The sequence below is a fragment of the Parus major genome, chromosome 1A, assembly GCF_001522545.3.
Source record: "Parus major isolate Abel chromosome 1A, Parus_major1.1, whole genome shotgun sequence".
Classification (NCBI taxonomy): Eukaryota; Metazoa; Chordata; class Aves; order Passeriformes; family Paridae; genus Parus; species Parus major.
Window position 1 is genome coordinate 59,329,613 of NC_031773.1, and position 14,818 is coordinate 59,344,430.

General features: G+C 41.7%; 1 protein-coding gene across 1 annotated transcript; it reads left to right on the plus strand.

The window, feature by feature from the left end:
• Positions 1 to 14: 14 nt before the first annotated feature.
• On the plus strand, positions 15 to 3,670 carry MCAT (malonyl-CoA-acyl carrier protein transacylase). The gene is made up of 4 exons (XM_015628005.3): positions 15 to 616; positions 715 to 802; positions 1,066 to 1,283; positions 1,557 to 3,670. The coding sequence occupies exons 1-4, from the start codon at positions 173 to 175 to the stop codon at positions 1,977 to 1,979; spliced, it is 1,173 nt and encodes a 390-aa protein (XP_015483491.1). The 5' UTR covers positions 15 to 172; the 3' UTR covers positions 1,980 to 3,670.
• The last annotated feature ends 11,148 nt before the right edge of the window (positions 3,671 to 14,818 follow it).

Here is a 14,818-nt window from a genome sequence, read left to right on the forward strand (position 1 = left end):
AGACCGGGCCCAGGGCGGCGCGCGGGGTTGAGGGCGGCGAGCGTCGGGGCCCGACTGACCTCTCTCGTTCCCTCCCTCCCTTCCCGTCCCCTTTGCCGGCGCCCGGCCCGGCAGCGGCTGCAGGCGGGGGCCGCCCCGTTCCTGTGGCAACGCCCGTTCCCGGGCGGCGGCCATGGGCGGCTGGGCCGCGGCGCCATGGCGGCTTGGTGGCTGCAGCGGGCGCGGCGGCCTCCGCGACGCTGCGCGGGTGTGGGACAGCTCCCGCCCCGGCGCTGGGGACCGGGCGGCGACCCTGAGCGACCTCCTGCAGAGCTCGGTGGAGGCCGAGGAGCCGGGCGCGGCAGCGGCGAGGCGGGAGCGGCGGTGCCCCCGGGAGGGCACGGTGTTGCTCTTCCCCGGGCAGGGCAGCCAGTTCGTGGGGATGTGCCGCGGGCTGCAGCAGTACCCCGGCGTGCGGGACATGTACCGCCTGGCCGAGAAGGTGCTGGGCTACGACCTGCTCTCCCTCTGCCTGGAGGGGCCGCGGGACGCGCTGGACCGCACCCAGCACTGCCAGCCCGCCGTGTTCGTCGCCTCCCTGGCCGCCGTGGAGAAGCTCAACCACCTGCAGCCTAAAGTGAGGGGGCCGCGTTGGGCGCGGGGGATCGGGTAGGCGGCGCCTCGGGCCTGGCTCGCGGTGCGGCTGAGGCGGCACTCGGCTCTGTGTCCCCGTAGGTCGTGGAGCGCTGCGTGGCGGCCGCCGGCTACAGCGTGGGGGAGTTTGCGGCGCTGGTCTTCGCTGGAGCCCTGGGCTTTGCTGAAGGTGCCTGGGGAACGTGCGGAGCTCCCTGCTAGGATCTCCCAGCCCGAGCCCGTGCTGTTTCCAAAGCGTTGCCTGTTATCACTGTGTCCCTCCCGCTTTTTATCTTTAATTAGAGAACAGATTTTACTTTCTTCTTCCACTGTTCGCTTTAACATGTGTAATGCGGCATTAAAAGCATTGAGTTTCACGAGAGTGAGCAACTGCCATTTCTTGCGCGCAGGTGCCCGCGCTCACGTTCACGCAGTATTTGTTTCTCTCCGTAGCGCTGTACGCGGTGAAAGTTCGCGCCGAAGCCATGCAAAAGGCGTCGGAAGCTGTCGCCAGTGGAATGCTTTCGGTTGTCGGCCGGCGAGAGGCAAATTACAAATTTGCCTGCCTGGAAGCCCGTAAACACTGTGAATCGCTGGGTATAGAGAACCCCGTGTGCACAGTTTCAAACTATTTGTTTCCAGACAGCAGAGTCATTGCAGGACACTTACAGGTATTGCTTCAAGAGTAATTATTTCTTCAGTTGAACTGAGCATTTCACTTTTCAAAAACTTTTACTTTGCACTTCTGTGTGGGTGTTATGTACAGCCTTAGTTTGTCCAAACAAAAGTATTTGATCTGTGGGTTGTTTTTTTTTCTGGTATGTGTAGAGTTGTTTGGTAGGGAAAGGAATACCTTTATCACAGTAAGTCTGATGAGGTGATTCTTGTGGGGTGACTGAGCAAACCTTTGTTGTGCAAGACTCACTCCTCTCTCTCTTTTATAGGCTTTGGAGTTTTTGCAGGAGAATGCCCGAAAATATTATTTTAAACGTACAAAAATGCTTCCAGTCAGTGGGGCTTTTCATACCAGCCTCATGGAACCAGCAGTAGAGCCACTGGCTGAAGTCCTAAAATCAATTGAAATTCAGAAACCGCTGCTCTGTGTGTATTCCAATGTCGATGGCAAAAAGTACATGCATTCAAAGCATATTCAAAAGCTGTTAGTGAAGCAGGTGGTGTCACCTGTTCTGTGGGAGCAGACCATGCACTCAGTGTACGAAAGAAAGCAAGGAACAGAATTTCCTTACACATATGAAGTGGGGCCCGGGAATCAACTAGGAGCCATTCTCAAACAATGTAATTTGAAGGCCTGGAAACAATATAAACATGTAGATGCTCTGGAAGATGAGGAAGCAGTGAAGACTTAAATAACCTTTCAGAAAAATCCACACAATTCCTTTTTTTTCTGATTTAAAACTTTGTGCTCCCAAAAGAGGAAGTCTTAAATATTCTTATGTTGTAAAGAGAACTATGTGTGTAATTGCAATGAACATTTTCCTTTGAGTTCCTCAGGTGTGGAAAGGGGAGAGCAAAGTTTGGCCTTCCATCTGTGTTGGGACTGCAATGCTGTCAACAAACAGGCCAGGTAGCATTGTTTGGCTTCAATCCTGCAAGCAACTTTTTCTCTTGGGTTTTTCTTTTGTTTTTTTTTCAGTTGGTTGTTTTTTGGGGGAGTGTTTTGGATGTGGATTCAGGTTCCAGTTGGTAGCCTTGGCTGTCTGATGCAGGGATCTTCTGCAGGAATGTGGGGGTTGTTGTTGGCTCCAAGTTGTAGAGGGCTCTGTTCTGGGCTGGAGGGTGCATTTAGAGGAGCCATTTCTTGGGATGGCTTTCAGGTGTGTTGATGTTCCCATTTTCTTACTCAACTGATTTGTGGGGTATTCATCTATGTAAAGTTCTCTTACTTTGTGTCCACATTGCCAGGTAGCAGCTGAGTGAGGCAAATGATGTTACTAGAAAAATTATTTTCTTATGGTTAAACTATAAATAAACTATGAAGCTTTTCTTGCTCTTTTTAATGCTTTGGGGTGCATCTTTATTGGCTCTGTCTGCATGTGGATGGAAGTAACTTTCCCTCCAGTTGTCCAATGCCACATTGGTTGTATTGAGTTACACAAGAAATGTTCACTGGGAAAAAAAACAAAAATATGTACATTTCCTGGCAGCAGGAAATGATGAACTAGAGAGCAGCAGGTTATCCCAAGCCCTCCTGGAAAGAGCTTCCCATTTCCCAGCTGGTATATTTCTTTTTGGTATTTTAATGCTGTATTTAGCAGATACATAGAAAAAAATTAGGATATATTACTTAAATCAAATGACTGACAATGTCTTCAGTAGTGTATTATGAAATACAGGAGAACTTCCAATTACAGTACCAATCATTCTGTAATTTCACACTTGTGACAGGGAGAGTGAATTGAAAACACTGGCCCTTATTATTGTTGCTAAGTGGGCTGTATTATTAAAACAGTTCTTTCATGGACTGCAGCTGGCAGCTGTGCCTCCCCTTCTAGTACAAATTCCACTTCTAGCATGTGTGAACATTAACAATCAGTAAAACACTATAGAGTTTTTCAGCTTCACCATTGGACTGCTAGAAGCTGATGATTAAGGGTTGGAATAACTGTAAAGAAAATTATTATTTCAGTGAAGGTTCCTATGTTACAGGTAAGACATTAATTACTCAGAAAAGCATACCAAAGTCTTCAGTTAGAATTATCAGTTAGAATATTGCAACTAAGTCCCATTAATATTATTAAACACTTTGTTGTCCTGTGTTAGAAGTTTCTGACCACACCTTTTAAGACCAAACACAACGTTCATGACTTTCAAACCAGGTTTTAAGATAGCTGAAACTGAGTGTGGTATGTTGGTGGCACTAATTTTAGTGCTTTAAAATTTCTGGACTTTCTTTTTAATTATTTAACCTTTCTGAGGGAATGTTGGAGATGCGTTTTCTATTTGTAGTGTTCTTGCCATAATTTTTTTCATTTTTTTCCCCCCTCATTTAATTTTGTTGTACACTTTGCTCGGAATTAAAGCTCTTTGGGAAATCCAATCTAGAAATCTCTTGTTTGTGAACCATTAGATAACCTTTGCGCTTTTGTCAGCTGCAAAATGCTGAAGAGAAATCTGTATCCTAAGGGCATTCCAATCTTGTGGGTCTTGGTTAATTAGTGGGAAGAACAACCCATCACCACTGTCGGGTGTTTGCTTTTCTTCTGTGCAGTGGTTGGAGCTGAGGCTTCTCCTGAGTGAACTTTGTGTCTCCAAAAGCAGAAGCTAGAGGGAATCATGCTCTTGTGTTGATGTTGCAATTTCTAGGAGCAGAAAAAGTGTGATGGAGGTCTTTGTACCTCTGTATGGAGAGTATTCAGGGCTTGATTTTGTGTGGTGCCCGTTAGCACAGCCTCACCTCACATGCACTTTATCATTGGCTGTGGCTGGGCACACAGTGCCCAAGTAATTACAAATCCTAGATCTCAGAGCATTTCTTTAATGTGTTTGCTCATCTATCCCCTCTGCTTCTGGAAACTGAATATTTGAGAGGTGAGAAACCAGCATGGCTCCTTTGCCTATGAACAAGCAGAAACAGGATGTGGAAGAAAATCAAGTGCCATAAATGCTGTCACATATGAGAAAGTGTGCAGTGAAAAAAAACCAGAATTGATGTTGGGTCTCCTGGGTCACTGTGGGGTGTGACTGAAGGATTAACTAACTGTACTCCACAGGTGAAAGAGGAGCCTGGCACTCACTGCTTCGTGGTACTCCAGTTAGTGCTGATTGCTGTGGCTTTGGATGCCGTTTGTGTTGTGTTTAACTTGTTTCTTTGCTGGGATTGAATTTTGTATTCCTTGAGACTGTTTTTCCCCATACATGGTGGATGATGAAATTCCCCTCTCTTGTGATTCAAAGCCTTACGTTATGGATTACAAAAATGGGAAAAAGCAGTCACCCCACACAGCTCTTGGATGAAATAGGCAGTGAAGAGTTTCCTGTTCATCATCGCTCCCCTGTGCATAAAGATTATTTATCTAGAAACAATTATTAAATTGTAGTATAGTTATTTGTTTAGGTAGTATTAAATTGATTCAGCTGGGAAGAGTCAATTTTTTCATAGCTAGTACTTTTATTACACATGAATAATTTATTAGACCCTCCTGATGTTAAATTTTACCCTTTACTAAATAATAACTTTAGCATATTTTTCTATCACAGTGCTGTTATGGAGCTCAGCAGAGCAGTCAATTCACTGATAAAACTTTAGTCTGTTTTTTTGGCTATGCGTGCCAACTTCTGGCCTGTGTGTGACTCCAGTTCCAGATGTATTAACTGTGCTTTTCTAGAAAAAAACTTGTCTTGTCTGCTGCTGAAGGGCTCATTAGCTTGAGAGCATTTTGGAAAAATGTGACACTGGAATGTATGCTGCTGCTGCTCCTGCTGGAATTTCTGGGGTATGCTCGAGCCATCACCCTTTACTTTCCTTCTTTGTCTGCTTTCCTTTTGCTCTGCATTTCAAGTCATTCAAAGATATTTCAAAATCCTTTGCATGAAATGGTCAAATGAAATAGTCTAGTGGAGTTTCATTCATTTTTTTTTCCCAGAAACATTTTTTGAGATGGGCACTTAGGATCATAATGGGATTTAGGCACCATTCATTAAAGAGAGGAAGCATGTTCCTCAACATGCTTAAGTCTGGCTTGATTTGGCATTTGTCTTCACTGTAGAGGGGTTTAAATTCCTTGTCTGACTTAAAGCAGAGACTTGAAAGTCCAACTTCCCTGATGAGTGCTTAGATCATGAATCCATTGAATACTGTATTTTCCTGTTTTAAAAATACACTAAGGGTCAGAGTTGCTTTTCTGGGCAAGAAGCAGGCATCCCCTGTATTGAGGGGAATATCCAAACCACAGAGATGCACTTTCGTTTTCTCTCACTGAGTCTATAGCTGGATATGGAAAACCAGCTTCAACAGAGAAGAAAAGATGCACTCGGGCACAAATGGGAGATGTTGAGAGAGGAAAAACTCAACTGTGCCCTAATGGTCACCTGTGGAGTCCAAGAGGGTGACACCTCAACTATGTCCAACCCTGTAAGTTGTTCTCATGTTCCCCTCAGGCTTCTATTCCCCCCGAGTACGTACCTTGCAAAAAGACATGAATCCTCTGAGAAAATCCCCTCTCAGAACCCATCAAATTCTTGGGGTTTTGTTCTGAGCAGCTCCTAGTTTTACTTTGAAACGGGGCAGAACATACTGCCATCAATGTGTGATAGCAGAGTCTTGGAAAATAAAGTAAACAACACTGCAAGAGGTTTGAAGCAACAATTTAATTTTAAAAAAGTATCAAGGTATTAATGTTTACTATTGCTTTTACAGTCAAAATTCAAAGGATGGCCAGCATGCCTTCAGTTTTCCTCACATCCAGAATCTCTTTAACAAACTCATTTATAGGAAATAGACACTTTATATTGCATTAAAATAAACACAAAAAAGACAAACTTTCTAATCGGCTGGAGTCACATTTCAAAATTAGCAAGACAGGCAGTTATCCAGCAACAACCTCCTCATTTTAAAAGATTTTTCTTTAAAAAAGATACAGTACAGCAGTGGCCCAGCACTAGCCTAGGTTTTAAATATTAAAGAGACTTTTATCAGTTTAAATTTGAAAAACAAACCAGCTGTCACCACTGGGGTGTCAGTGATGTTGGTCAGTGTCCAGCAATGACCTCCTGTTTTAATTCTGTGTGTTAATTCTACAGTCCATAATTCATGGCCCACCAAAAGGCAGCAACAAGCAAGGCTGCAGGCACCAGCTTCTGGCAGAGGCACCTGACAGGAAGCCTGCAGGTCTGTAGGAAGAAGGGGGATGGTAATTAGAAATAACAAGCAGCAAAAAGAAGGTGAAAGGAAACTAAAAGAGTGCTCATGTGGGAGGTCAGAGGACCGACAGCATGGTCTAGTTCTGCAGAAATGCAGAGGGGGGTCAATTTTACTGGGGGTTCCAGCCACTAAAGAATCCTCCTCTCTTCTCTGGGTAAGTATCACTGGCAGCAGCTCTGCTCATCTCCCCAAGGAGACGCTTAAAGCATTTCATAGTGGCAGGTGCCTCCCCTCTGAACGGAACCCTGTGAGTTGTGTGAGATTTGGGCAGCATCCTCTGTCTTTAAATGAGAAATCTCAGCCTAAAGAGAAAAAAGCAGGGCACTAAGTCGGCACCAACAAACTGAGAGATAAACCCCAGCCTGAAGCCACATTACATGCTTCACTCACTGATATCATAAGGGAGTCAGGTGTTCCTGTTGCCTGCTTGCCAACAAAGAGGTGGGAGAAAAGGGAGAGAGCATACCCAGCCTCCACAGCCACTGATCCGCTTTGTCCAGTTACTGCTCACAACATCTCCAAAGCTTCTTTTAACACTTTTAATAACGTTCCAGGTCTGAAAAACACTGATAGCAACCCTTATGATTTCAACAACAACAACAACAACAAAAAAAAAAGCATGAAGATATAAAATTTATTCTAAAAGTGCTAAATAAAACCCAAACAAAAACCTTTAGTATATTCTTCCCTAAAAGTGTATGTGTACATGTATATTTATCTAAATATTTAAGAAGAAGACCTTTGAAATCTAAAGATAATATAGTTTCAGAATTAAGTGATAATCTTTGTGGTTGTTTCAAACTTAGAAGAGCATAACCCAATGAGAGATGTTTATGTCTGATTAATCAGGACAGCAATACAAGACTGACACAGCAATGCTGCAGGCTCTCTCTGGAGTGTGAATCCAGCTTGGCTGAGGTAGGAGGTGTATATATATATGTTATATACACATACATTTATACATTATGCTACACAGCTGTAATTGATCTGCATTCTGGTAGGTCTGCAATCCCTTCCCAGAAGCAAGGAGAAGATAAGGTAGAGTACCTGGGGCTTCAGACACAGCTGAGTATCTCATGTTGGGACAATGCTGCATGTCAGTTAATTACTATGCAGGACAACCCTTCAGCTCACAGTAGATAAAAGGCAGTTCAAACTAGTCCAGCTATGTTTTCTTGTATGTGCATGGGTAAGTTACAAGCAGTAACATGTTACTCTCACACTGGGTTGCAAGTCAGTTATGCTTAAAATTGTGTCTAAAGTTAATGTGCCTCTGAGGAATTTGAAATAGCAAGACACTATTTAAGTCTTCTGACTTTAAATGGCTGTAGTCTGTGGAAACAATTTACATTTTACATTACTACAAGCTTTTCCTAGTAAAACAAGCTGCTTTGCTTTTCTATGTTCTGTATGAAGCAGCAGCAGTAGTAGCAATAATTTTTTGTATTTTGTGTACAGAAACATTCTTGTTTATCTAACATGATTTTTAAAAGGATCTGCCAAAAAGGTAACTTACACTCTTGCCAGGTGAAGCAGTGTTTCTTCTAATGTCCTGTGGTACCTCCTGTTAAATTCATCCCCAATCAGGGCTAGCTGATGGCCAATCTGAGTAGCTGAGCTGCAAGGAAGTCAGGATGTGCAGATTAGAGAACTCTGCAACAGCAATTCTTTGAAAGCACTCTGCAAATGTCAGGTACTGTTAATCCCCCAACAGTTGGGCTAAACTGGGGATGTAAAAGTGAAATGTTACAGGGGGTTTTGTTTCCCATTATTTATTGGTTTATTGATTAAGTATTTTATGCCCATACATGAAGTGTTTCAATGTTTTCATAAAAAGTTGCATATTTGGCACTTTTGTAAAAATGTGTTGATTTTTTTAGGTGTTTCAGTTCTTTATACAATACAATGGGATTCTAGTTTGGGGTTTTTGATTGTCCTACTCCCTCCCCACGCCCCCCCCAAGTCAAAATATTGAAACTGTCTTCACTTCAAACCTTTAAAAATCTTTCATCTTACAAAAAGGTTGGCTTTGTCATCCAACAGATTTACTCCAATGAGTTCCACTGTGCAATGTGGGTCTCCAGCTACTGGGTGGTGCCCAGGTAAAAACTGACCAAAACCTTAAGGCTTTTAGGGAGGTCCTGAGATAGACAGAAACTTGAACAACATCTGTGGCACATGTTGTTGCTAAAAACTGGCTATGATTTCCTGATGGAAAGTTCCCATTAGATTTAGCTTCTTTTAGACACGTGTTTTTGTTCTGGTAGACAAATAATATGAGTATACATTTTTATTTTAATTTTCATTTCTGCTGAGATCTATTTATGAGATCTGTGGAATAGTAAGTAGGCTTAAGAGCTTAATTCTAGAGTCTGCTGAAAAAAAACAAAACTTGGGCTTGGTTTGGTCAGTCCACCAACAAAAAAAAGGCCAGAAAAACTACAGAAATTAATTTTCATGGATGGGGGAAAAAGGCAACTCCTTACTCTTGTACTGGAAAAAATGTATGTATGGGATTAAGAAAAACCCAAGGCAGCACTACTACTACTACTACAGTTTGTTGTAAGTGGCGCCTGGAGAATTATGTAAAAATGGCTTCTTCAGCTGCTCGCTGTAACAGATGGGTCTCTAATAAAGAGCTGTATCTGTGCCACTATGCAAGATAAAAACTTAGAGACATTTAATGCAGCATAATCTTGCATGGTCAGTGTTAAGCACTACAGGTTATCTACACTTGCACCTATTCCATTTCCAATATTATGCACTGTGATTACTTGGCTTATCAGTTTTCTGGAAGTCTGGCACTTTGTACTTGGGAAGGACAGAAGGAGTATTAATGTAGTGTGATACCTGATATCAAACTCCATTTGCTCTGTGGTATCTGGAATTGTTTGGAGGTTACTGTAGGTTTCCTCTTCTGGTGCTCCATTGGGGTAGCTGGAGAGGACAAAGTGCCTGGGAGCTCTCCTGATACGAGACATCTTACTCTGCAACAAGTCATGAAAGACAACTTCAGAGCTTCATCTTATGCAAGGTCTTTTCATTTTAGATGGAAATTGTTCAAAGTGCTCTTAAAGTTACTCTTTTTATTTCTCCAGTCAGAACATGAGTGCTTTGAAGATAACTATTTTAAGAGCAGTCAAAGGAAAGTTTCAGTGACCCAGCAGATGTCCAGCAATTCAAACATGAAGCATTTAGATGGCTGTTACTTTATATGGGCTCAGAACAACCCAGAAATTGAAAAATCTCGATAAATATAAATAGTGTAGACAAGTATAGTTTCTCAGTAGTTTCACTTAGTATGAGATGCTTTCCTGCATTGTTTGCCACAATCTGCCTGACATTAAATCACTCTAACCCATGGAGATCCCCAGGCAGCAAAGTACCTAAAAAAAACTTCAGCAGGTTTTCCTAGGTGTCTTTAATTCAGGTCTAAGCTTACACATCTTCAGCTGGAGGCTACCATCATGGAAATTACAAGCAACTCACTACAGAAATAGAATATAAGAAATATTTAAATCCATTAATAGCTTTCCACATGGAGAAGCAGACAGTAGGAACCAGTAAAATCAGTGGAGCTGCCTGCTTGTACAATGGGAAAGTTATTCACAAACAGTACTACAAAATCAATGGCAAAATTTAACAGGTTTCAGCACACGTGACTTGTGTCTAATATTGCAAGCATTTGTTTAACAAAGAAAGCAGTCTTTGGAGAGCAGAGCTGATGTTTTTGTAGTCATTAGGATTATTTTATTTTGTTTATCAAGGGAAACAACATCAGCGCTGCAGATGGGGATTATTCCAAACTACACACGTCCTTGAACATTTGCTGTAGTGAAGATTTCCTGATGAGGAACTTAATTACAACTTTCTGGAGATGCTCTGGTTTTATCTGGCATTGGTTTTGGCCAGCTTTTTTATTGTTTCTTTGCTTCCTGGCTCCATCATTAAAAAAGGGATCCCTTTTGTTGATGGAGTGATTCTGGACAGCAACAAAGGAGAGTTCTGCTGGCTGGATTTCTTTCTCATTTTTAAACACTCAGCAGGTAAAATTAATAAAACTCAAACAAAATATTCTCATAAATTAAACTAAACCAAGCATAATGTCATAATGCTGCTTGGTATGAGTCTGGTTTGCTACAGTCTTGTAAAAACTTTAAATTTTACACTTGGGATGAGGTTAGGGTCTTTGTGATCTTTCAATATTTAGATTAAGTTTACATTTTTTGCAAAGCAAAAATACTCATAACTAATGTATACACATTGCTGCATAAGCAAACTCACAAAAATGTGATACTAAATAAAGGAAAATATACTTGGTTTACAGAATCATAGGATCCTCTTCATGGTGTTTAATGTGTCTGGAGAAAATCATGTTACAGACTAGTGTCAGCTGGCAGATACGTGTTTTATACAGTTTGTAATTTCATCTTCTGGGGTTTTTTCCTCCTATTTGTAGAACTTCTGCTTTACTTACAAAGATGTTTAGAATCTAGGATTTTAAGTATGTCTAGAGTTCTGAAAAGCTGTGTAGTTTAGCAGTGACAAAGAGAAGCTGGGATCAGGTATTCTGAATTTTACTGCACTAGCTTTGAGGATAGTTGTGTGACCCAGCTCACTTTCTAAGGGAGAACACCACAGCCTTCCTTCCAAGGGAGCACCTACCTGAATGTTACAGGCAAGTTAAAAGGCTCTTTTAATTCAGATTTAAAAAAAAAAAAAAAAAAAAAAGTCATATATTTGCTTCAAAAGATGCCTTGTCCTGTTTTAAAGGCATCTTTTATGTATTGCTATGTCTCCCTCTTCCATCCAAAAAAAAAAAATCAGGAAAAAAAAGGGTGATGTCCATAGAGGAACTTTGTGCATTCCAGCACCATACCTGACTTCCAGATACCCAGTCACCCCAAGGACTTTGTAGCTCTGAATCAGGTGCCAAGGCTTCATACACACACCAGAGTGAAGCTATATCACATTAAATCAATGCATATTCACTTGAGCAGGTACTTGAATGGATATTCCATTTCCCAGGGCAACACCTAGACCAGTGGGTTACTGGGTATAGTGGAGCCCACAGGCTGATCGCATTCCCCCAAGTGCATCCCTGTCCCTTTTGGTGCAAGGTCCAATGTAACACTACTGCAGTATGGACTGGGTGACCCAGGGCTGCTCCTGGTTTGAGAACTCCACCAGAGCTCAGGCAGGAGTTCCAAGGTGTCCTGTAGATCCATAAATGGGAAACTGGGAATGGCTGAGCAGAGTTTGGAGGATCCAAGGGAATCTGAAGTACTCCCTTGGACTGCTCTCTGGATGCAGTTAATCTCAGTAAGATGCACTGAGAAACAGTCAAAGCACGCAGTGCTGGACTTTTGGAGGTTTAACAGCCCAACTGTTTGGCTCACATGTACAAAGTAAACATCTAGGGATGTAGTGGTATACTCCTGTAGCCTGTGGGTACCAGTGGAAATGTATTAATTGTGTTTCTTCACAGTTCAGAAAGTTGTTGAAAGTTACCTAGTAAAACAAGTGCTATAGTGGATAAAATGTAGTAAGACCAAGCATAAAAGGTCAGCTGTCTCCTGCACGTGTATTACTATTTTTACCTTCCACAAGGACATAGCAAGGGGAAAAAAATACTAAAAAAAGGTATTTTCTTTTTCTCTTCTTTTCTTTATCTCTAGACTCTATGCTAGTTTCACATTCACAGAGCCACACAACAGAAATGTCTGTATCTGTGAGATAAAACCTGTGTCCTGAAAAAGTTCTATAAGTCAACACAGTACAGAACTCAGACATGTAAACAAACCATACAGTACCGCAACAAAAGCCCAAAGTGCAACATATGCTACCTCACACCTGTTACCACGATAATACCTTCCTCCCACAGGCTAAAAAAGAGTTGTTGGGTCATGCTCTCCACAGCTCTGCTGCAGCCTTATGTGTTGGCTTTGCCCACCAAGCTGTGTCAATGCAAGGCCCATCCAGCAAGGAGGGGTATTTAAATGCATTTTACAGAATGGGCAGTACTGAGGCAAAGGTAGTCTGAGGAGGGTCACTGTCTTGGAAGTGTATACGATGGGTCTAATTTAGTTTCAGAGCAAAGCTTAGCAATTATCTTCTTGAGACTTACCTGCCTTGAGGCCATTTACTCATTTCTGTCATCAATTTAAAAATCTGGTTGTATAAGTGTAATCTAGAAATGCACACAAAAGCGACATTAATATGGACCTATTCTGTTCATCAGGTTTGGATCTGTGCAGAGCTGAGGAAGAGGAGCTTGTATCACATTCTACAGGCCTTTCTGGTTCATCCACAGCAGGATGTGTTAATATTCTACCATGCAACTCACCCTTCCCTTCTTTCTCTCATTCATACAGGAAGAAAAGGCAAACTGATTTTGGTTTACAGAAATCAAAGGGTTGTATGCGTGAGTAATTGCTTGCAATTCAGATAGTGACTACCTCACAACAACTGAGGAGTTGGTGGCATGACCCCATGCCAGCAACAGAGATCATTTCCAAACAAGCAACCAGATCAAAAAAGCTCAAGCTTCCCTGTAAAGCTTTGACTGAGCATGCTTAAAGCTTAGTTTCAATGGTGAAATGCCTTCAGCAGAATAAACAATGTATTTCAAGCCAAATATATACGTAATGTTCTGATACAAAGAGACCTAGATTCAAACTTTAAAAAACAGCCTCTCCTAATGCCAAGTTATATTATGGAAATTATGGCAATTTATGGACACAAGACTGATTGAATAATGAAGCATCTTCAGTAGAAGGACTATGTTGACGATGTCTATGCTTTGTGTAGTCAGGCTGGTTTTATTTGTGAGGGTGTTCTTCAACCTAGCAAAAGAGAACAGAAAATCATCTTGAAAAATGAACATTGCTAAACCAGGCAAGCCAGGTGAGTTGGGAAAACAAAAAGGATCTGAAATCTACTTGTAGTTAGTACAATTAGATTTGCTAACAGATTTTAAGACAGGCACAATGATTCTTTAGTATAATGCACCGAATGCATTAATTATAGTTTATGTTTATTATGTTTTTAATCTGGTTATGAAAACAGAAAATCACTATTGATATTCTAATTCCAATGTTCAGGTTCAAAATTCCCAGCACCTGCCTACATAAATATGGATTGACAGACAGGACCCTCGTCCTTTACCCCCATGGTATCAAAGCCCATCACAAACTCCTTCATATTCTACCAGCTGCCCATGCAGACTAAATTTAAATTTAAATTAAAATAGAGGCTTGGTTGTTTGCATATATATCTTCAATCCATAGCCAACTCTTTCAAAACATGACATCACCCTTGCTGCCACAAGCACAAATCTCTGTGCTATTTTACAAGGACAAGTCTTTGACATAGTGACCAAAGATTAAGAGCTAGTTAAGGTTTCAGAGAAACAGGAATGTTTGGCAGGCAGGAATATACACTTTGAAAGCTTCGGCATTTTTTGTTTGGTTTTCTTTAGGCTCTCCTATGACCTCTGTCAATGAGCAGCAGCTGCCCTCAGCTTCTGGCCTTCTTTCCTTGCAGGTCAAATGCTGTGAGCCATGGGCAGCACACTGCCTGTGGGCACCAGGAGATCCCTGCCCCTTCCCTCACAGGGACACCTGCCTTTGGAACCACCACAGCTCATGGCAAAATGCTGCAGGGTAACCATCAGCAACCTGAGTTTCTCTTCAAAAGATGAGAGGTTAAGTCATCATTACTCATTTTGTGGAAGTTAGTTAATCCAGGATGCTAGATGAACTCTTAAATCAGTATCAGGTCAAGGAACAAAGATAAATTATTTCTTTGTCTCCTACCACATTCTTGAGTCAGCTTAACATCAATGACCTTGGAGACTGTTTACACAAAACACTTCTTAATATTGCCTCAAACAGCTATTAAGGGACACTTTGTAAATCTAAGAAATACATGCTGTACTCCTTACATTTTACTTCATTTCTGTTTTTATGCTCAGTAAGTTAGTATGATAACATGCCTCCACTGGGAATATAACATAGGTTTTCTTACCTCAAAACAGAACAGGAATTAAGCATTTGATTATATTTAAACATAAAAAATGTGTTCCTTAAGCTTAAGTTCCATAATCTTAGTAGCAAAAGAATGCATACAGCAGACTTTAAAAGGAGGAAACCTTTTAGGCAAAAAGCACATACAGTTATTTTGGATTTCAGTCTCTACTGAAAATAAGTTTAAGGGACTCCTGATTGAGGCAAGACTTCAAGAAACTCAAGTTTTTTGTATATCATCAACATTTCTATGTTGTCTATTAGAGCACTCAGAGAGCATCAGTCCTGACTGTGACTG

Coding starts and splice junctions, on each gene's coding strand:
- MCAT (XM_015628005.3), top strand. CDS start 173: ATGGGCGGCTGGGCCGCGGCGCCATGGCGGCTTGGTGGCTGCAGCGGG. Junction 617..714: donor TCAACCACCTGCAGCCTAAA/GTGAGGGGGCCG, acceptor GTGTCCCCGTAG/GTCGTGGAGCGCTGCGTGGC. Junction 803..1,065: donor AGCCCTGGGCTTTGCTGAAG/GTGCCTGGGGAA, acceptor TTCTCTCCGTAG/CGCTGTACGCGGTGAAAGTT.